The sequence below is a fragment of the Chenopodium album genome, chromosome 9 (assembly GCF_948465745.1).
Source record: "Chenopodium album chromosome 9, dcCheAlbu1.1, whole genome shotgun sequence".
Lineage (NCBI taxonomy): Eukaryota > Viridiplantae > Streptophyta > Magnoliopsida > Caryophyllales > Amaranthaceae > Chenopodium > Chenopodium album.
In genome coordinates, this window is record NC_137842.1 from 68,021,164 (window position 1) to 68,043,826 (window position 22,663).

General features: G+C 35.3%; 3 protein-coding genes and 1 pseudogene across 8 annotated transcripts; all 4 read left to right on the forward strand.

Annotated features, from left to right (window-relative positions):
• Nucleotides 1–612: 612 nt before the first annotated feature.
• On the forward strand, nucleotides 613–3,977 carry LOC145558937 (F-box protein CPR1-like). Of its 4 annotated transcripts, none has more exons than XR_014092629.1 (3): nucleotides 613–1,841; nucleotides 2,524–2,609; nucleotides 3,676–3,977. XR_014092629.1 is itself a non-coding variant. In XM_081620312.1 (3 exons), the coding sequence occupies exons 1-2, from the start codon at nucleotides 655–657 to the stop codon at nucleotides 2,565–2,567; spliced, it is 1,236 nt and encodes a 411-aa protein (XP_081476438.1). In that variant the 5' UTR covers nucleotides 613–654; the 3' UTR covers nucleotides 2,568–2,609; nucleotides 3,676–3,977. The 4 variants fall into 4 exon arrangements, 3 of the variants coding, with proteins under 3 accessions (XP_081476438.1, XP_081476439.1, XP_081476440.1); XM_081620312.1 differs by having other exon boundaries at nucleotides 2,519–2,609; XM_081620313.1 differs by having other exon boundaries at nucleotides 2,519–2,605.
• Nucleotides 3,978–5,447: 1,470 nt separating this feature from the next.
• On the forward strand, nucleotides 5,448–8,921 carry LOC145558948 (F-box protein CPR1-like). 2 transcript variants are annotated; one of them, XM_081620327.1, is made up of 3 exons: nucleotides 5,448–6,466; nucleotides 7,116–7,206; nucleotides 8,280–8,921. In XM_081620327.1, exons 1-2 carry the CDS (start codon nucleotides 5,898–5,900, stop codon nucleotides 7,162–7,164), a joined length of 618 nt encoding a protein of 205 aa, XP_081476453.1. In that variant the 5' UTR covers nucleotides 5,448–5,897; the 3' UTR covers nucleotides 7,165–7,206; nucleotides 8,280–8,921. The 2 variants fall into 2 exon arrangements, with proteins under 2 accessions (XP_081476453.1, XP_081476452.1); XM_081620326.1 differs by having other exon boundaries at nucleotides 7,116–7,202.
• Nucleotides 8,922–9,249: 328 nt separating this feature from the next.
• LOC145558936 (F-box protein CPR1-like) lies at nucleotides 9,250–11,418 on the forward strand (annotated as a pseudogene).
• A 3,305-nt stretch (nucleotides 11,419–14,723) lies between these two features.
• On the forward strand, nucleotides 14,724–20,019 carry LOC145558939 (F-box protein CPR1-like). 2 transcript variants are annotated; one of them, XM_081620316.1, is made up of 3 exons: nucleotides 14,724–15,958; nucleotides 16,614–16,709; nucleotides 19,840–20,019. In XM_081620316.1, the coding sequence occupies exons 1-2, from the start codon at nucleotides 14,829–14,831 to the stop codon at nucleotides 16,660–16,662; spliced, it is 1,179 nt and encodes a 392-aa protein (XP_081476442.1). In that variant the 5' UTR covers nucleotides 14,724–14,828; the 3' UTR covers nucleotides 16,663–16,709; nucleotides 19,840–20,019. The 2 variants fall into 2 exon arrangements, with proteins under 2 accessions (XP_081476442.1, XP_081476443.1); XM_081620317.1 differs by lacking the exon at nucleotides 16,614–16,709.
• The last annotated feature ends 2,644 nt before the right edge of the window (nucleotides 20,020–22,663 follow it).

Below are 22,663 nucleotides of genomic sequence, written 5' to 3' on the forward strand. Positions count from 1 at the left end.
ATTTTTAATTAAAATAAATTTTAAGTCGGAGGAAAAAAATTATAATAATATTATGATAATCTGGATGATGATATTTGTCAATACCTTAATTTTAAAGTATGTTAGTATATTTGTAACTAAAAGATTTATAGTATATAAAATATATGTTGAAAAAGAAAAAAAACAATTGAGTATGATTGGATTAAGTGTGTTGTCAAAATGGAAATAAGTATTATGGTAGGTTATAAAATGGAAGTCATTAAAATTTGGCGAAAAAAAAATATGAAAGAAAAAAAGGCGGGAAATTTTTTTATAACATCGTGACAAGTGTCACTTTAAGTTCGCTTTTAGTATAGGTTAATTGATGATTAAAATTTGGCAAAAAAAATAGGAAAGAAAAAAAGGCGGGAAATTTTTTTATAACATCGTGACAAGTGTCACTTTAGGTTTGCTTTTAGTATAGGTTAATTGATGATTGATTGATGATGACTCACAAATATAGTTGGGCTTAGGCTGGTCCACTATGTCCATTATGCAATAGTTACTATGGGCTAAAACCTAATTTTTATTTTTATTTTTGCATATAAACCAAATTGCCAATACGGCAATACCCGATTACTTTACTATAAAGCCATGCTAAACCCTAAGAGCTTGAGAAATTTCGATTGAGCAACTATGGCGGAATTTCCGACAGAAATAATCTCCGAAATTCTTTCACGATTACCTGTAAAATCACTACTCCGCTTTATATCCGTCTGCAAATTCTGGAATTCCTTAATCAAATCCTCTAATTTCATCAAATCTCATCTCAATCAAACCCTAATTTCCAACTCCGATCGTTATCTCCTCAAATCATCAGCAGACTCCTCTTTTTTCATTTCCCAGATCGACCTCCACCATAACCATTTCTCCTTCTCGGAGCTCGACCTCCCTCTCGAATACGAGGATGTCGAATTTTTTAACTCCTGCAATGGCGTCATTTGCATTTCTGATTACCACAAAATCGACGTATTCTTATTCAATCCTCTTACTAAATCATATCGTAAACTCCCTGTTAAACGAAACCCAAAACATGATTTTGTGTTGTTCGGATTTGGGTATGACAGCAACAACGACGATTACAAAGTTTTGAGGATTCTTCAAAGGCATAATTGTGGGAAATCTAGTCATGATGATGTTCAATTGTATAGTTTGAACAACAATTCATGGAAATCTGTTCAAGGTATTCCGCATCCTTATTATCTCCCTTTTGCTGATTGTCATGGTGTTCTTGTTAATGAGGTTTTACATTACATTGTAAGTTCTGATGAATTGGAATTGCAGCAATGTAAGATGATTGCTGGTTTCGATATTCGGACCGAGAGTTTCTCGCTTATAGACTGCCCTATCCATGATGAAAAGCTAAAGACTTATTGGGAATTTGTGGAATTTCATTTGAGGGAATTGGATGGGTGTTTATCTGTTGTGTTAGCGTATCTTACTAGAGATAATGCTATTATGATGCCTATTTTTGATGATGATGGGTGTAATCGTGAACTCAAACGAGCTGATTTGTGGGTGATGAAGGAGTATGGAAACAATGAGTCCTGGGTTAAACTGTTTAGTGTTTGCAACCTGCCTGATATTGAGAGATTTGTTGGTTTTACCCCTGTTATCTACTCCAAAGATGGGCGGCGGATTTTGATAGTGATGGATTGTTTGGAGGCTGGTTGGTATGATTTAGAGTCCGGGGAATTTGAGAAAGTCACGGTTCATGGGCTGCCTTATACTTATTTCGACACTGATTATTTCGTGGGCAGCCTTGTTTCACTTGAATTTAAGCCGCACCCAACTGGAATTGTGAAAAGGAAGAACAAAAACTAGTAAACTGTCTAAACACTAATAAGAACATTTATTGATTTTCTGTGCATATATAATTTTTTTTAAAATATTTGTGCTTATCCTGTGTCTTATGACTTGTTTGGTTCCTAATTGCTACAGATATAGATCATGGAGAAATTCCTAATAGCTTTTCGTCCATGTTTGCTAGGGATGTCCATTGCTCTGATCAAGCTGAAAGTCATTAACCTGTTAGATTTAATAATGTATAGGTAGCTGGTAGCCTACTATAAGTGCATTTTGTCTGCTGTTATCAGAGATTACTCTAAATTGTTGTGTACTCTTATATGATATTTCTTGCGTCTGGAACTCTAGAATGCAGAGGTACCCATGTTTCCCTTATTGTTTAAATTGGAGATATTCATTTGACATTGTTTCTTCAATTTGAATCCTATTATAACTTGATGTAGGATATGCTCAGTATCTCCTTATTACTGATAGTATTCGATCTTTAACACCTATGAGTAATAATATTATGTCAATTATAAGTATTATTGTTATTATTTTGTTATACTCTTTATTATAAAATTGAAATTAAATAAATCATGTTAAGTGATTTTGCATCTATTTAGTTAGCATTGTTATTATCTTAGAAATACCATATTATATGCAGTGAATAGGACTTAATTCTAACTCTGAAGCTCTGCTTTCTTTTCTGCAGTAAAGATTCAGATACTTTTCTTGCTAAGGGTTTCAAGCTGAAGCTATGAGCCTATTGTTTATGCTGGGAGTTCAGAACTATATTACTGTATGTAAGTATTAAAGTATTCTTGTTCAGTTGCTTCATTAGCCCTGTTGTATCCTTGAAGACCTTGACTAAATGACTTTGAAAAGAATCATAGTGTTCTTTGTTAGATATATTTTGCCTAAGCAGAAAACCTGAATATTTGCTTACAAAATCCATATACTTCATATACTACGTATTATATTTAAATTGGACAAAACAATATGTTTCAAGCTGATAAATATAGAATGGGCATTAACCTTTTTAGGGGTGATACTAAAAGTTAAAACCCTCAACGTGTTGGTTCTATGCTTAGCTTAAATTTTAAGTCTTTTAACTTTTGCTTCTTCATAATTATTGTCTTCAACTCTTGTTTTTTACCCTTGATTGTTTTCTTTAGCTAGACTTTAACAGAGATACCTTTCGATAACAATACCTTGCAAATACTAGGATCCATGGTACCACATTCTGATAATGTATCAAGCCTACCCTGTTTCATTAATCCTTTCTTATGAATACTAGTACTGCAAGTTTTTAATGTTTATGACTTGTAAATTCAAAGGAATTCCCTACTCAAAAACCAGAGTCAGATAGAGAACCATACTGATATTGGAAGGGGAATAGTATTAATCAGTCTTTTGTGAATAGAAATACTCTGTACAATCTGGTTTGTTGGTGACAATGTACTTTTCCTGTCTATTTGCATCATCTTAGATTTTTCTAGATCCAAAACTTCTTTATGTATCTTGTTACTGGCTTCTTTGCACGTTGTGCTTGCAGTATAAACTGGGCAGAGTACTACTGAGCAATAGATCTTTCCCCTTAAGTGGTTTTACTGCATTTCATTAAGTTTGTCCATCTTGATTTTCCATAAGATGTGTATACTAAATCCAAGGTGATCTAAAAGTCATAAACTTGGTATATTGGAGCCATTGATCAGCTTGTTGGACTATCCACTGCAAGAGAGATAACCTTTTGGATCTCTTGAACTGTTGGACCCATGGTCATCAACTTCCAACTTGACTATTCTTCTAGGCGTGCATTGTTATCTTATTGGGCATTGTTTCTTACTGACGTAAAACTCTCTGCTGTAGGTCTAGATAGGCATGCAAACTGATGCTCGATTGCTCACCCTCCATGAATTTCTTGAAGGCGGAAGTACTCGGTGTTCCAGATGATATATGACCCAGATTTAAGATACAAGGTTACAGGTGCCAATCTGAGGTGAATATGCAGCATCTAGACATGTCATCCTTTCAGCTTGTAATCAGAGATGGTTCTCTTACTGCTAGAACTATGACCAATTTTAACAGTTTAACTGTTGTTTTTTTGTTGCATTTGCAAAGAACAGAAAAGGTTGATCATTTGAAGTAGATTTGCTTATTGTTTTTGGTGATGGGATTATGAGGTATTGGATTCTATTCTGCCCTTCCTAATAATAAACTCACATTGGCACCTTACATCTAAGACACTTTTATGAGGTAATAGACACTTTTCATAACTGCTAGTACTGCTACACCTTGCATAAGATTTTCTAAATGTTGAAAAACAATTAGACTTGACCTTATAAGAGAATTCAATCAAAGCATGATGTAATTGTCCTTTCAACTAGTTTATTATTTCTTAAATTTTAAGGTTTCAAATGCTACTATTTTTTTTTTTTTTTTTACGGGATCAAATGCTACTTCTTTCGTCTCAATTATTTGCTCCATTTTGAACAAATAAAATACTTACTCCGTACAATATTTGGTCATACAACACACATCACCAACTAATCTATGCAATTTTATTGATCATCTTATTATTACATCAATCAATAATTATACGCTATTTAAATTTTTTCATTTTTTTTTTGCTTCATTCGTCTTGAAAGAATGACCTTTATGACCTAAATCTAGTTCCAAAATGATCATTCCATTTGCATTAAAATACTCTTCAATTTGTAATAATATTTATGCAAAGTTAACTTATCCATCTAAATTTTGTTTTCCATGTATCTTTACTACTTTCTTTTCTACTTTTTGCACACCCATATGAATTTTCTATGTACTTATAATAGAAGTATTATATTTTTCACTATCTTAAGAGCAACTCCAATGGTTGCTTTTAGGGACTAGCTTGCAATTTTAATAATTTTCAAGCTAATAGCCAAACCATTGGAGGATAGTTTAATAATTAGCTTGGCCAAGCTAATGCCAAGCAAATTAGCTTAGCTAGGCTAATTAGCTTAGAAATTAATTGTCTCTAATAAAATACTAATTATTTAAAAAATAAAGCTGAAAAATCTAAATGCTAATTAGCTTAACCGTTGTGGCATAAATTAGCTCGAAGGAAAATAGCTTTGCAATCCTAGGTGGCATGGCAAGCTAATTTGGCCGTTGGAGTTGCTCTAATACCCGTAAAATCAATCCAAAAGAATATTTTTTGGGGAATATGAGTTATTATGACTTACAAGTATTATACATACTCTGTATCATCAATTTTAAAATTTTTATTCAACCATTACATTAAGAAATAAACATGTCCTTTCATATTACATTAATTCACTCATTACAAACGGAGTGGTAGTAAAAAAAACATGGAAAACGAAACGCTAAAATCCGTTACGTTTCCCAAAAAATATACAGCACTTGTATAAGTAAAAATAGAAAGGATTTCAAACTAATCCGAACCTTCAACTGGAGCAACAATGGCGGCACTTCCTACTGAGATAATCACCGAAATCCTCTCACGATTGCCTGTTAAATCACTTCTCCGCTTCAAATGCGTCTGCAAATCCTGGAATTCCTTGATCAAATCCCCCAATTTCATCAAACTCCACCTCAATCAAACCCTAATTTCAAATTCCGATCATCATGTACTCAGATGATCAGAATGCTCCTCACTTCATTCCGCCGAAATTGACCTCAATCTCCACCATAACCACCTCTATTTCTCTGAGCTCAACCACCCTCTTGAAACCCAGAAACTCTACTTGTTTGGCTCCTGCAACGGCGTCGTTTGCATCTCCGATCCCTCCAAAAACGATGTCTTCTTATACAATCCTCTTACCAACTCACACCGCAAGCTTCCCGCCGATCGAACAACTCCAAATCTTATCCATGAAGCTGTATTGTTTGGGTTTGGGTACGACAGTAAGAACGACGATTACAAGGTTTTGAAGATTGTTCAGGGGTTGAAATTTGAGGGATCTTTTAACAATGAAGCGAAATTGTATAGTCTGAACAATCATTCATGGAAATGTGTTGAAGGTATACCGTACTATGTCCTCTATGGTGATCGTCATGGTGTTTATTTTAATGAGGTTATACATTTTATGGTGAATTATATGGAGTCGGATTCCAAGTCGTGTAAGTTCATTGCTAGTTTCGATCTTCGAACCGAGAGTTTCGAGCTTATGGACTTCCCTAGCTATGATGATAAGTTGAGGAATCCTTTGGAGTATTTAGAGTTGTACTTGAAACAATTGGGTGGTTGTTTGTGTTTAGTTGTGAATTATGATACTGATAATTATGCTCATATGTTTCCTCCAGGTGTTGAGTTAGGTAATCAAATACTATATCGCACTGATTTATGGGTAATGAAAGAGTTTGGTAACAAAGAGTCTTGGGTTAAGTTGTTTAGTATTTGCGAGATGAACATTATTCAAAGTTGTCTATGTCTTAGGCCTGTTGTCTACTCCAAAGACGGGCGAAGAATTTTGATGGAGAAAGACTATTCTGAGTTTGCCTGGTATGATCTTGAGTCCAAAGAAGTTACGGAAACCGTATCCCATGGCCTGCCAAATAAGTTTTTCGATGCTGGATTTTTCGTGGGCAGCCTTGTTTTGCTTCAAGATAAGCAGCATTTAAAGAGGGAGTCCTTGCCAGTAAAGAGCAAAAGGAGGTATACATAATTTTCGGCTATCTTGTGTGCCTATTGGCCTATAATCATATCCCTACTGCCAAATCCATGCCTCGTCTTGAAATTGTTTGGCTTGTTATTTCAATGTAGTTATGTACTTATGTAGACTAATCCTAATAACTTGGATGGTCACAATGCATGTTAGATTAGATTATGTTTAGGTAACTTGTAACTATTGTAAGGGCATTTTTATACTTCGTAGTTGTTATCAGGGTATGCACTATCTCGCTGCTATTGTTAATTTGTTATGATATCTGCTGGAAGTCTAGAACATATTATCCACTAGGTGCCTTGGCCTACTGTCTACCATTGAATGCCTTGTCTCACCTAAGTAATTAACTAATTTTGAATAATAGATTAAAAAAATATATATATTCTCATGTATCATAATGTTTAAAACTGATTAAAACTAATTTAGAGTATATTCAGTATCTCTTTATTACTGGTATATGCTTTCTATTCTTTACTTTTTCTGATTTGAAACATCTTGTGTAGTATTTTGTACTAAGTATCATTTTTGTTTCTTTTTGTTTGAAACTACATTTAGCTTAGTAAGCATTGCTATGATCTTGGGAGGATCAAATTGTAATGGAAGTATTCATTTTGAAGCTTTTTTGTTTTTAATCTGCAGTAATGATTCAGATAACTTTCTTTCTGCGGGTTTCAAGCTGAAGCTATGAGCCTATCACCTAACTGAAGATGGGAGCTCAAGGACTATGTAAGTATGTATGCAAGTTGAATTTGCAGTCTAAAATTCTTCAACTGCTTGATTAATTAGTGCCATGACTATTGTTTATTAAAACCTTATAAACCAGTTATGTTTGTGATTCCTAAGTACCCTCGCAATTCCAATTGGGACTAAAAGAGTAACTAAGGATGAATGCATGTGGCATGTACCATTAACTAGAGAGACTGATTAGGGGTAAGAGCTGGTTCTTTTTTTTTTAATACATAAATGAAATTATGAAGGAAAGGTAAATAGATCTATATAGTCCCCCTATCTCCTGGAAAGTCCTATGATCTAAGTGCTATGGGATAAATATAAACATAACTTTTGTGCATACTGGACCTTAATTGGGTTTCATTGCATTGTAAATATATATAAGAACCTTAATAGGGTTTCATTGCATTGTAAATATAAAATCCATGAAGTTTATTTGTTCTTTTTTAATTGCCATCTATAATAAGATGTGCATACTGGATCCCCAAGGTGGTAACATTAAGAATCATAAACTTGGAATGTAGGAGCCTTTATTTAGGTTGTATGTTGGACTACTTATTTCAACAGAAAAACCTTTTGGATCTCTTGGACCCAGAAGCTAACCACACGATTGACAATACTTCAAGTAGTGTATATCATAATGTCACTGGCTTCTGGTTCAAGAAGAATTCTCTGCAATAGGTCTGGATATGCTTGCCAACTGATCTGCTCACCTTCCATAACTTTCCCAATAACTGAAGAGTTGTTACAGATAATAATTGGACTAAATAAGAATCACAAGGATAAAGGTGGCTGGTGCTTAATTTGATTAGCAGTTTAGGCATGACCAACTCTGACTCTTGTGTTTTTGTGGCCTTTGCTAAACCCGAAATGGTTGAGCCTGTGCACTTGATTGAAGCATATTTTCTTGTGGGCTATATATGGTGTGAGATATGGAGGCAAATTATATATGGCCTTCTGTATTGATAATAATTTGCTTTTATTTTTAGCTGTTTTGCCTTGTTGTTTTGCTACGTTTGAGTTCAAGAATTCATGAGCTGAGGCGTAACTGAACTTAATTGTTTTCTATTCCAGGATTGACCCATGGCCGAGGGCCTGATCAAGGTGGCCATTGGAGCACTGGCTACGTAGTGATTCCATAGGAGAGAAAAGACAGGGTAGTAGTTTGGTTTTTTTTCTTTTTTTTTGATGGCTACTGTGGGTAAATCTTTTCTACTGTAAGCCATGCTAACTTACAAATAGTACAGTAGTTTATGAACTTCTCGTAGTTTCTTGTGTTAAATCTAGTTATTTGAGTTAAATCCTGTCTGTAGTTTTATAGCAACATTGAGTTTGATGGAAACTTGTGTGCAGCATTCAGTGGAATGGTGTAGAATTGAGCTTGAAAAGCAGTATACAGCAATTATTCCTGGATGGCTGGATGTAAGGAGTTTATGCTCTATTTCTCATAGATAAGCTAGAAACATAACCAAAATTCACAATATTTTGTATTTCAGTCTAAATAAGTTGATAGTTGAGTTGTCTATACTCTGTAGTGGATTAGTGCGGCTGAAGTGGGTAGTTTGAGGGAAAATTCGTAAAGGATTCCAATGACATTAACCTAAACTATTATATTTCTTAAAATTAATAGTAATTAATATGACAAAGATTTACCAATTTGAGCTTTACTCAAAAGTCCTTAAGTATCATCTAGAAATTCCTAAAAAGGAAAAAAAAAAAAAAAAAAAAAAAAAAAAAAAAAAAAAAAAAAAAAAAGTAGTGATCAGGAAACTTATGAATATTTTGAACTTAAAAAAATATGAAAACAAATTTATATAAATCGAAAATTAAATTACTGTGAAATTCGTGTATCGCATGGGTGCTAACCTAGTAATCTAATTATCTCGTGCTTAACTTACTAATCCGTAAAAGGGAGGAAAAATCAAAACAAATACTCTTACTATGTAGAGTAGCAGTAGTAGTAATACTACTATACTACGGAGTACTACGGAGTAGTATTGAACTTTTCAAACCCTCAAAAACTGCCATAGTTTGAGCAACAACAATGGCGACTCTCCCAATTGAGATCATCACTGAAATTCTCTCTCGATTACCTGTAGAATCACTTCTAGAATTTAAGTGCGTCTCCAAGTCATGGTATTCCCTAATCAAATCCCCAAATCTTGTCAAACTTCATCTCAATCAAACCCTAATTTCCAGTTCCAATCGCAATCTTCTCCTCTCCTACTCCTCTGATCATTCTTCCGATACCAATTTCCACCATAATCATCTCATATTCTCAGATATTGATCTCAACCACAATCACCTCCTATCCTCGGAGCTCGATCACCCTCTTAAACACCGCGAAATAAACTTTGTAGGATCCTGTAACGGCGTCATTTGCATCTCCGATAAATTCAAAAACGACATTTTCTTGTTCAATCCAGTGACGAAATTTCGTCGAAAACTTCCGCCCAATCGTACTCATAACCCCAGGAATGATAAGACTTTGGTGTTTGGTTTCGGTTTCGATAGCGAAAACGATGACTATAAGGTTTTAAGGTTGATTCAGGACAGTCATTACAGTGAGGTTCACCATAGTAAGGCTGAAGTATATAGTTTGAGGGAAAATTCATGGAGATGTGTAGAAGGAATCCCATATTTTCTGTTGTTTGTGTATCGACATGGTGTTTTGGTTAATGAGGCTATGCATTACATTGTGGTTACTAAAGAACTACAAATGCAATGCAAGTTCATAGCCAGTTTCGATTTTAAGACCGAGACTTACTCGATTATGGACTGCCCGGATTATGATGATAAGTTGGGTGGGTGTTTGGATTTAGGTGAGTTGGGTGGGTGTTTGTGTTTGATGGTTATGTATCGAACATTAGTACCTGCTTCCCCTTTCGAGGACCCTGTTGATAGAATTAATTTTCGAATGAATCGTGCTGATTTGTGGCTGATGAAAGAGTATGGGAAGAAAGAGTCATGGGTTAGGTTGTTTAGTATTCCCCAGACGGCGAGTGTTGGGATGTATCTACAGATTAGGACTATTGTTTAATCTAAAGATAGGAGAAGAATTTTGTTGGAGTATGATTCTTTGGGGCTTGGTTGGTATGATTTGGAGACCCATAGTTTTAGTCCGTTTAAGGGACTGCCAGAAGCACCAATATCTTCCGGGTTTTTCGTGAGTAGCCTTGTATCCTTGGAGATTAACAAGCAGAAGTCTGATTGTGATACAAGATCGTCAATGCCAAGAAAGAACACTAAGAAGTAACAAAAACTTTTTAGCTTATGTTCCTTGCATAGTTGCATATATTCGAAGATCAAATGCATAAATTTATTTTCACATATATGAGGATGTCTTGGATCCTCACTAGCTGTTTAAAGTTCTTTATATTTAACTGTTTAAAGCAAAACACATCTATCAAATAACAATTAAATATATTTTTTTTTTCCCGTCAAAAAAAAAAATATTTAATTGTTATTTGATAGATGTGTTTTGCTTTGTGGCTTGTTCGGTTAGCATACAGATAGGAATTTTTCAAATGAATTAGAATCGATGTATGTAAGTGATGCATTGTCCTTGTTGCGTTACCTGGTTGAAAGTTGAAAGCCGTAGTGTTCTTTTTCCTTATAATTATGTACCTCCTAAATTGGACTCAAAACGTGCAAGGAAGGATCCTGAATAGCTTGTGAGTGCCTTTTGCATTAGATTTTAGTTCTGTTTCCTCTGTACTCCAACTCGCCAATGACCTTTCCAATTTGCCATACCCCTTGTGCATGCACATGTGTGATTTGTCTAACACTTAATAGAATTACTTGGATGTGATACTTGTATCAAGTAATTGGAAAAAGAAAGTGAAATCTATAGGAAAGTCAATCATGCATATTAGATACTTCTAATGTTCCCAGCACACTCGAAGAGCATGTATACATATAGATGGCTCTCAAATGTCATCAAGGATTGCAGCTCTGACTAGATCTTCTTGTTTGCTGTTCTACTTGTACTCATACATTGTTGAGTTTTGCTTCGAATAGTAGCTGTTGTAATTCTGAGAAAGCAGAGGCCACTGCCAATGTTTCCCTTATTTCACTTAAGTAGAGGTTTTCATATATGTTGAATGTTCCTTAAGGAGTTCCACTTCTTTGTTACCATTCTAAAGTTCTCCCTTCTTTCTTCAGGAAACTGTTGGATGATTTTCTTTCTACAGGATTCAAGCTCAAGCTATGACCTGATTGAGCTACTTTTGGGAATTAGTTCAGAACTATGTAATGGTAAGCCGTAAGCATGAAAGTCACATTGCTGTGATCTTATTTTTTTTGTTCTCATTAGCTTCTTTGAGTTATCTTTTTTTGTATACATATAGTAGAGATTGTGGTTTGATATCAGCTGATGAGGTTTTCTCAATCACTCAGTCACTCCTTGTTTGATAAATCTTCAGGATGATGCCTTGAAATTGGGTAAATTGTATGGTCTTATTTAATTTGAAAAATACAGACCAAGCATGGAGCATAACTTATTGTATGCTTGATATTAGAAATATCATACTTGATGAAATTATGTCAACTCGTCAAGTTAAAGCTACACAAGATTGAACTCTCATACCGATTTTTGCATTTGAAAACATGAAAAGTAACTGTTTGAAAATACCGGAGAGGTTGTTCGGGATAGGACAAACTGATATTCAGGGGGAAGTGAGGGCTGGAATAAAAAGAGTTCAGAGTGTTACCTTACTAAAGTATGAAGAGGCTTTAGTTATTTACATCTCGTTTGACCTATGCTTATTAAGTTATTATGTTCAAGTGGTTCATTTATCAGTCTTTTGCTGGTTTGAGGAAGCGCAATACTTGTAAAATGAAATTCTAGGCGTTGTCCTCTCACGTTCACACTTGGCCATATGTTTCGCTAGTGAGGAAATTGGGAGTTTTTTTTTTTTTTTTTATTTATTTAATTTTTTTTTTTATTTTGCATTGTCACGCAGTGATGTTTCCAATTTAATGTTTTGAGTTTATGAAATTAGAGAATAATCTATGCTCCTATGTCTTCCTCTCCGCACTTAGGATAGCACAAGGAATTTAGATCTAAATTAAGATAGTTTTATACTCTGTACAAGTTATGATTCGTAAGGGCCATGACTCCAGCAAGAAAGCTTGTATGTTCTTTGTTGGTAGAAGCTGTCTACAGTTCTATACTCAAGCTCAAGGTGGCCTTATTATCAAGTTTCTGACACACATAAAATATAGCAACTTTTATCATTCTATTAAATTTGTGGAGGAGAATTTGGGCTTTTTTCATGTATATTTTGTACTGCTCGTGCTAATATTAATTTGCTAGTCTCTGTGCAGTGTTAAGAATTCTGATTTGTGCACTTATGATTGTTTTTACGGTCATTTTGCTTTGACGGCTATCTTAATTTCAGAAGGCTGAAACATTTTTTTTTACTCTGTCCTCAGCGTCGAGTAACCCTTGGTTGAGGCTAACATTGGATCGAAGAGCATTGGATAAATGATTTCGGTATGAAGACCACTGCATGTTAGCTATGGTAGCTTTCTTTTGTCAATACATTTGTTATATCTGTCAACTACTCGTATGATATTGCGGGGGCGCCAATGCATCAACACTTCAGTACTTGTACGACCTCTAGTTATTTACTTATGTGTGTTTAATTTTGCTTTAATATGGATCAAAATTAATGCATTCTACTAATTAGGTGAAACTTTGTGTAAAATTAAGCTTGAGCAACCTACTACTACATGAGCTTGATCTCTCATATGCACCAAACAAGTTAAATTTTTAACGAGCCAAGTTCAATTTTGAGAGCTTTTGTGATTAATGGTGAATCTAAGATTTTCCAGCAAGGGTTAGCACCAATCATCAAAATACACTATTATGCTTTCCATAATTTAATGCACATATTATAATTTCATACATGTCAAAGTATAATGTTAACCCTTAATATTTTTATTTTATATGCAGTACTCAAGTAAAAATTATTTAAATAACATAAGAGCAACTACAATGGTAAGCTTTTTGACAATTAACTTGCCATGACACATAAGCTTCTAAGCTATTTATCATTTTAGCTACTTTTTGCTCCAATAGCTAGCTATTAGATTAGTAGTAGTCATTGGATAGAAAATACATGGAAAGAACTTAATTGGTGCAGTGAACAAAGGCGAAGCCACTCTCTTGTGAGAGGGTTCAATTGAACTCACTTGGATTCCAAAATCCAATGGAAAGTCAACAAAAAGCTGAAATTGTTGTTTAAGAAAATCCCCAAAGAACTTGAGTTGAACCCACATATCTTGCTTAATCACTCATAAATTACTTACTCTGTATTATATAAGGGAAGTTTTAGTATCGTTTTCTTGCTGCACATTTTCTGTAAAGCAGGCAAATATAAATGGCATCTTTAGAACGGCATATATTGCAATACTCCTGTGTCAAAGTGTGTAGAACTTTTTTTTTTTTTGACAGAAAGTGGTTAGAACATCATATACCTCAAACCCGCCAACATTGGTCAAATTTTGTTAACTTTGACTTTGACTTTATTGAACCCACTTGGACAAAAGTCTAAATCCGCCAGTGGCAATGAACATTTTATTTTGGCAAGTTTAATCCCAAGCAATTTTTTTATTTTTTTTAAGGAAATCCCATGCAAATTAGCTAATTGGTACAAATGCCCTCTCTAATTTGGGCACCAATGTATTTATCAATCTATCCATTTCATCTCACTTATTACAATAAAGGTGTCAAAAATAGATTCGACCAATCGATATATGTCGACACGTAAAAGCCCGATTCAAATTTTATTTGTATGGACATAATAATTTGGCATTGTTCAAATTTGAAAAATAGTTGACCTAACTTGGCCTAATCAAACTCGATCTAGTTTCCTAGATCATAAAATTGAAAATTAGTTGCAATGGTTATCAATTTCGGATCCCAATTTATTTTTTTTTTTTTTCACTTAGGATTAAGGTAATACTTTCTCCATTTTTATTTAGTAGACACATTTAAATTAGGCACACATATTAAGTAGAGGAGAAAGAGGATGATTAAGCAATTGGGGTAACACTAAGAAAAAAAAAAACTTAGGGCCTGTTCTCATTGACTGAACTGAGCTGAGCTGAACTGAACTGAGCTGAGCTGAACTAAACTGAACTGAACTGAACTGAACTGAATTTCAACGTAAGAGAACAAGCCTTTAACCAAAAAGGAAATGTTTTAATTTAAAATAAACCTCATAAAAAGAAATATGTGTCAACTACAAAAACAAGGTAAGATTTTTTTTTTTTTTTTTTTTTTGGGTAATGATATATGTAGCCCATTAGCACCTAGGACTATGTATAAGCATCAAAACTTTCAAAAATGGAATTAAATTGAAAATTCATGACAAAATCATACACAAATCGGTGTAATTAATAGTAATTTATCCTTAATATTTCCTTTTAAGTTTCTTAGGTTTATCTCCTCCTGGTGAACACCAACTTAAGTATTTAACTTGGTTCGGACATCAGAGGTTCAGACAAGAAAGGAACAAAAAAAAAAAAAAAAAAAAAAACATACTCCATCAGTCAGCCATAACTTGACACCATATCTGCTAAACCCCTCAAACTTGAGCCCGAGCTCAAGCAACAATGGCGACACTCCCAACTGATTTAATCGCCATTATTCTCTCTAAATTACCTGTCAAAATCCTACTCCGTTTTCTATCCGTCTGCAAATCCTGGAATTCCTTAATTAAAACCCCCAATTTCATCAAACTTCACCTCAATCAAACCCTAATTTCCAACTCCGAACGTCATCTTCTTCTCTACTACCCTTTTCTATATTCTGCAGAGCTCGACACCCACCATGACCAAATCACCTTCTCGGAGCTCCACCACCCTCTCAACCCTCAGCAAGTTCACCTCTTTGGCTCCTGCAATGGCGTCATTTGCATCGCCGATCCCTCCAAAACCGACATCGTCTTGTTCAATCCGATCATCAAATCGTACCGTAATCTCCCTGTTAATCAAATTTCTGAACCTAATCTTGGTTATATGTTGTTTGGTTTTGGGTACGATAGTAAGAACGACGATTACAAGGTTTTGTGTTTGGTTCAGGGGTTTACAGCTAACCAGGTTTTCTTCACTGAAGCGAAATTGTATAGTTTGAACAACAATTCATGGAAATCTGTTCAAGGTATCTCATTTTATATCCTTTATGCTGATTGTCATGGTGTTCTTGTTAATGAGGCTTTACATTACATGGTGAACTCCAATGAAGTGGGTGGTTTAGAAGGTAAATTCATTGCTAAGTTTGATCTTCAGACTGAGAGTTTCTCGCTTATTGATTGCCCGAAATTGGTTGATGAGAGTGAGAGTAATTTGATGATACAAATAACAGAATTGGGTGGGTGTTTATGTGCTATGGTGAATTATCATAAAGTAATTATACTGGATGGTCTGAAACGTGTCGATTTTTGGGTAATGAAGGAGTATGGAAACAAAGAGTCTTGGGTTAAATTGTGTAGTATTGGCCAGGATTGTATTAGGAGTAATTTGCAGATCAAGCCTATTGTTTACTCCAAAGATGGGAAAGGGATTTTGCTGGAGATAGACTCTTTGAAGTTTGGTTGGTATGATTTGGAGTCCAAAAATGTTGATAAATTTACACCTCATGGACTGCCCGGGGGAGCTTTGGAGACGGCGAGTTTTGTTGGCAGCCTTGTTTTGATCGGAAATGAGCTGTGTTCCGAAAAGGAAACCTTGCCAAAGAAGAAGAAGTAAGCTGAGTTATTAGCTATATCAATTTATTTATTTTTCTGTGCTTCCAAATTCAAATGTGCATTTTCTCTTAACAATGAGTTTGATCCTGTTTGCTTAAAAAGCTTTTTCTGTATTGTTCTGTGACTTGTTTGGTTGATATGCAGGGGAAATAACTAATAAATATTTACTAAATTACTATTGAATTGTAAGAGACGCTTATTGCTCTTGAGTCTTGGCTAAGCAATAGTCATAGTATAATGTTTAGCTAACTTATGTTTAGGTCGTTGCGAACCTATAGTAACATGGTAGCACATTGCCAAAAATCAATTGCTATTGCCTTTTATCAGGGATCTTGCTTACTTTATGGTATAAGGGTATTTACAATTTCCCTATGAAGTAGAGGCCATTACTGACAAGTTCCTCATCATATCAAATTATTGTTTAATCAATTGTCTGAAGTAACTCTGAATGTTGCTTCAATCTTTAATCCGGGATTTCATCAGGAGTGTATTCAGAAGCTCTTAATAACTCCATTTTTTGTCAATTTTACTCTCAAAACTATTCTATTTATATACCATATTTATTTTGCATCTATTAGTAAGCTTTTGGAAGGAACATTTAGAATGTAATGTCAGTAATGAATTTTCTGACTCTCTCCCTACTTTTCTTCAGAAGTGCTGTGGATAATTTTCTGTCTATGGGGTTCAAGCTGAGGCTATGACCTAATTGAAGATGTTACTGCTGGGAATGTGTTTAGAATTGTGTAATGTAAGTATGAAGCCATCTACATTAATTTGAATTTTCTGTTTGTATGTGTATTTTCGCTTCAGCCTTGTAGTAAATTTTCTATTTCTAAACATTATAAATCAACTAGGGTGTTCCCTTACACTTTGAAATGAATAGTAGTGTTTTTCTTTTTACTGATGTTGGGTGAACACTGAACAGCATATCGGAAATCTTCATTCATATTTGTAAATTCTGTAAGAAGGGTTCATTCAGAATTTAGATTGAACCAAAAAAAGACCTTCGACCTTGGTATGCATTATGTTAAATTCGTCAAACTAGGTGGTTTGTGTTTGTGTGGGATTATGCTTAGTATTGCTTTATTTACGTGAACTTTTGCTTTTCCAAAACTCTTTCTATTCTTCTATATGGAGTTTTATTGGGTAAAGAAGAAGGATCTTCATATGGTCTTTATTGATTTAGAGAAGGCATATGACAAGGTGCCAAGAGAGATACTTTGGTGGACAATGTTGAAGAAAGGTATCCCACGAAGGTATGTAGACCTAGTTAAGGATATGTATCGGGATGTGTCAACAAATGTGAGGACATGTGGAGGGTTGACAAAAGATTTCCCTATTACAATCGGATTGCATCAAGGGCCTGCATTAAGCCCTTTTCTTTTTGCAACGGTTCTAGATGAATTAACTAGACCAATTCAAGATGAGGTTCCATGGTGTATGTTGTTCGCAGATGATATCGTTTTGGTGGATGAGACTAAGGATGGGGTTAATGTCAAGTTGGAGCAATGGAGGCAAAGGTTGGAATCTAGAGGGTTTAAGCTAAGTCGGAGTAAGACTGAATATTTGGTATGTCGTTTTGGCACTCAGAGGGGGACAAGCAATGAAGTGGTGAGTTTGGATGGAAAGGATTTGACCATGAGTGAATGTTTTAAGTACCTAGGGTCGATCATCCAGAAGAATGGTGACATTGATCAAGACGTGACCCACAGGATTAAGTCAGGGTGGCTTAAATGGAGAGCGGCCACGGGAGTGTTATGCGACCGCAGCATTCCCTTAAAGTTGAAGGGAAAATTCTACAGGACTGCCATAAGACCAGTGTTCCTCTATGGTACAGAATGTTGGGCTTCTAAGAAAGAGCATATTAAAAAGATGGAGGTTACGGAAATGCGCATGTTAAGGTGGATGTGTGGAAACACTTTAAGAGATAGAATCAGAAATGAGGTTATTCGCAAGAAAGTAGGTGTGGCAGGCATTGTAGATAAATTAAGGGAAAATCGTCTGCGTTGGTTTGGACATGTAAGACGGAGACCCGAGGGTGCACCGGTGCGAAGAGTGGAAGAGTGGGACCATGGAGGGATTAAACGAGGAAGAGGGAGACCAAAGATGACTTGGTTGGAAGGAGTGAGGAAGGATATGAAGTGCATGGATTTACGTGAGGATGAAGTTTTGGATCGTAAGGGATGGAGGAGAAAGATTTATGTTGATGACTACACGGAATAATCAAATTTGGTTCATGTTAGCCGACCCCACTTTTGGGATTAAGGCTTTGATCGATTGATTTCTATTCTTCTATATCCCTATTGACCTATTTGCTAAATTTGTAAACTGAGATATTCCTGTATGAGTATGATACTTTACGAATTCCAGGGTGTGCAGTGCGACTTTGTTATGTTATGTTATGTGTGATTAGCTGTATCGTAGATGCTTCTTTTATTTGTTCAACAATTAGCTAATGCTTTAGAACTCTAAGGAACCCTCCCCTTGGAAAAGATACAGTGAAGGATACAGAAACTCAGGATGGGAACTGGCCAGGACAAAATTGATATATGTTGGGATTGGAGAAGAGTTCTGAGTAAGGCTTTGGTATATATTTCTCATGATTCTTGCTTGACAAATTCTTACTATGTTCAATTGGTATAGACGTATGGGAGTGTTCCTCTAAATGCATGTAACTTGGTGAAAGTATATCAATGACTAGCTCATTTACATAGTTTTTCAACACTTCCTCTACAATTTGGGTTGCACTTAAAGCTGTGTAATCACTACTAATTTTATTTATTAATTTTTTTAAAAAAAAGGCCCCTAAATTGATTGGTTTTTATATGCACTGGATACTTGAGCAAGAAAATTTGTGCTACTTGGTTGCTATTAATTGTAGGGAACATTATGGTTTACAGGGGGTGCAGTGTTGGAGCATTAACAGCATAGTATGGTCTAACCATTGTGTACTATGCAGGTCTTAGAGTTGTGAGTCTTTGATAGTTGAGACTAACAATAGTTAAGCTCTTCAATCATCTTAAGGAGAACTAAGGGGAAGAAAAATTCTGGTTTTGGTACTATTGTTTATGATATTCTTAATATTGCTTCTAGGTTCTCTCATGTTTCTTTCTCAAATTTCAAGAGAGATGGAAACTTGTTTGTTCATGGTTTAGCTAAGTTGCGCCTCATATTAGAGAGGAGTGGGTGCAATTAGAAGTTCCAAGGGAAGTTAACGAGTTATACTGTAAAGTGAACAAAAGGATAATCAAATTATTTAAATATTTTGCACACTTGAATTTATGTTGGTCTCGTAAGTCGTAACATAAAGAATCATAAAAGTCAAAAATATATCTTTATGGCTCCTCTATGTTCTGCCTGTAGTAGAACTCTGATGAAGGCTGGATTAAACTTACCAACTGATTTTTCTCTCTTTAACTTTTGTGATTTTCAGATTATATAAGGACTAATTAGTAGATTGGTGATATGAGGGTGAGATAATTGGTGTCAATTTTAATGTGAACTTTGCAGTATCTAGCTGGCTGGCTTACATTGGAAAGGGGCATTGTGAATATTTAGTTTTGCTTGTGGCATTAGCTTTGTTGATTTTTTGTGTGTCCACTCTTTCTACTTCTTCCACTTACAACAATAGCTTGTTCGCCAATAAAACCATATTAGCACAATCTTGTTTATGATTTGTATTTCCAGTACTTTGCCTGGGTATTTCTTGTAAATGGCAGTGCTCTTGTTGATAATTTTGATAATTGCTCCTCTCTTTGCAACTTTGAGTTTTTTTTTTCATTGCTGCTCTTGTCGACTTAATTGTTGGTCTTGTTGATGGTTATATTTGGATCACTTAAACTGACATTTGCCAATGTGTTCTTTTGTCGGAATAACAGATGGCTAAGGCGACGATTAGAGCCCTACCTTTTATGATTTTTACATGAAGAGACAGAGAAAAGGGCCATTGCAAGGATGTGGAAGCATTTCTTGTTGTAAATTTATTAATATATACCATCTGTAGTACTTATGGTGAAAACTTCTATTGGGGAAAACTTTATGCTACTTAATCTGCTACAGCAATTATTGTAACTTGACTAGAGTTGAGTAGAGCTGTCAAAGTTGACCCGATTCGAAATACCGACTGAAACCCGATTATTAACCAACCCATCTGAACCCTAAAAAATGGTGACCCAAACCCGACCTGAAACCAACCCTAGACCCAAGTTGACTTGAGTATGTGAGACTCGAACCCGAACATGAACTGGTCTGAGATGACTTGACCTAAATGTAACCCGTAAATTATTGACCTAAACCGAACCCGATTTGAACCGAAATTGACCCAAGCTCGTTTTAAACAGTCAAAATCTGAATTTAACCCAATTTGTTACAAACCTGACCCGAATTCAACCCGACCCATACCTAACCGGACTCGAATTTAACCCAACATGTTACAAATTCGACTCGAAATCAACCCGACTTGTTATTGACCTGATTCAAATACAATCTAACTTGTTATTTACTCGTCTCGAATTTTACCCTAACCAAAAAATTCAACCCGATCTGTTACAAACTCGACTCGAAATCAACACGATTTGTTATTGACCTAATTTAAATTCAACTCAAATTGTTCCTAACCCGATTTCAAATCACCTTAAATGCAATTTAGACCACCTTATTATTGTTGATCAAAACATTTTGTCTAGGGAGACCAAGTCGGTCCAGCCAGCAAAAGAAAGGAGCAACATCCTCAAATTTAAGAGTTAAATTTAGTATATATTTGTTGTATAGTCAAAGGAGATAATTATTTTCCTAAATTATAAACTATAGTTCCCAAATATATTGTCATATATATTATAGTCAAAGAAAAAATAATTAGCTTGATAAAAATGATAGTTATCTACTATCTTCGTTACAGGTTATGTGCAACGATTTGACATAAATCAGAGAGGTAAAATGTCTAATCGTTGCACATAACCTGTAACAAAGGTAGTATTTATAGTTAGTTGAAGCCAAATATGACCTGACTTGGAAATGACCCGGCCTGATTGTAACCTACAAATTATTGACTTGAACATAACTCGACTTCAATCCGAGAATCACCTGACTTGGAAATGATCCAACCTGATTATAACCTGCAAATTATTACTTGAACCGAACCCGACTTTAACCCAAGAATGACCCGACCTAATTATAACCCGCAAATTATTGACTTGAACCAAACCCGACTCAAACCCGACCTGATTCTAACCCGCAAATTATTGACGCTACTCGAACCCGAGAATTACCCTAACCCGTTTTAACCCGTGAAAACCCGAATTAAACCCGACCTATTGTTCACCCGACTCGAATGTAACCCGACCTGTTATTAACCCGACCTAAACCCTATAAGAAGTATGACCCGACTCAAGCATGGCCCAACCCAAACCCGAATCCCACAGGTTATGGAATTAATCCAAATTGACTCGACCCGAGTGGACCCGACCCACTCTTACCGACCTAAACCCAACCCGATTACTCGAATTAACAGCTCTACCCAAAACCTCCAAAATTTCTCAAAAGCGTGGATATTAACCTTCAATTTTGGAATTTTTTGACTTTTTTTCACCCGAAAATAAAAATTGCCGAAATGTTTACCATGGTCCCTAATACCCTCCGGAAGTCCAAATAGCTAGGTGGAACCATCCAATTTGCCTTTAAACGAACAATTTATCGGTTTACAACTTGCACCGATTTCATTAACTCAAGCTTACCATGAACATTTATGACAACATATAATGATCATATATGGATCCAAACGACATTATATGACCCCGAGATGTATCCCTTAAAATCTCAATGATTTTCGACACCGGACCCTGAAACATTCGAAATTTCTCAAAAAGCGTGGATATTAGCCTTTAATTTTGGAATTTTTTGACTTTTTTTCGTCCGGATATAAAAATTGTCGAAATGTTTACCATGGTCTCAAATACCCTCCGGAGGTCCAATTGGGTGGGTGGAACCATCCAATTTGCCTTAAAACGACCAATTTACTGATTTACAACTTGCACCGATTTCATCAATTCAAATCTACCACGAACATTTATGACAACATATAATGATCATATATGGTTCCAAACGGCATTAAATGACCCCGAAATTTATCCCCTAAAATCTCAAGCCTTTTCGACATCGGGCCTGAAAACCTCTAAAATTTCTCAAAAAACATGGATAATAGCCTTTAATTATGGAATTTTTTGACTTTTTTCACCCTTAAATAAAAATTGTGGAAATTTTTACCATGGTCCCTAACACCATCTGTGAGTCCAATTGGGTGGGTGGAACCAACCAAGTTGTCTTTAAACGGCCAATTTACAGATTTACAAGTTGCACCGATTTCATTAAGTTAAGTCTACCACAAACATTTATGACAACATATAATGATCATATATGGTTCCAAAACGCAATATATGACCCCGAGATGTATCCCCTAAAATCTCAAGACTTTTCGAGACCTGGCCCCGAAACCTCCAAAATTTCTCAAAAAGCATGGATATTAAGCCTTCAATTTTGGAATTTTTTGACTTTTTTTCGTCCGGAAATAAAATTTCCGAAATGTTTACCATGGTGTCTAATATCCTCCGAGAGTCCAATTTGGTGAGTGGAACCATCCAATTTGCCTTTAAACGGCCAATTTACCGGTTTACAAATTTGCAATGATTTCATTAACTCAAGCCTACC

Coding starts and splice junctions, on each gene's coding strand:
- LOC145558937 (XM_081620312.1), top strand. CDS start 655: ATGGCGGAATTTCCGACAGAAATAATCTCCGAAATTCTTTCACGATTA. Junction 1,842..2,518: donor AAAAGGAAGAACAAAAACTA/GTAAACTGTCTA, acceptor TCTTTTCTGCAG/TAAAGATTCAGATACTTTTC.
- LOC145558939 (XM_081620316.1), top strand. CDS start 14,829: ATGGCGACACTCCCAACTGATTTAATCGCCATTATTCTCTCTAAATTA. Junction 15,959..16,613: donor ACCTTGCCAAAGAAGAAGAA/GTAAGCTGAGTT, acceptor ACTTTTCTTCAG/AAGTGCTGTGGATAATTTTC.
- LOC145558948 (XM_081620327.1), top strand. CDS start 5,898: ATGGTGAATTATATGGAGTCGGATTCCAAGTCGTGTAAGTTCATTGCT. Junction 6,467..7,115: donor CCAGTAAAGAGCAAAAGGAG/GTATACATAATT, acceptor TTTAATCTGCAG/TAATGATTCAGATAACTTTC.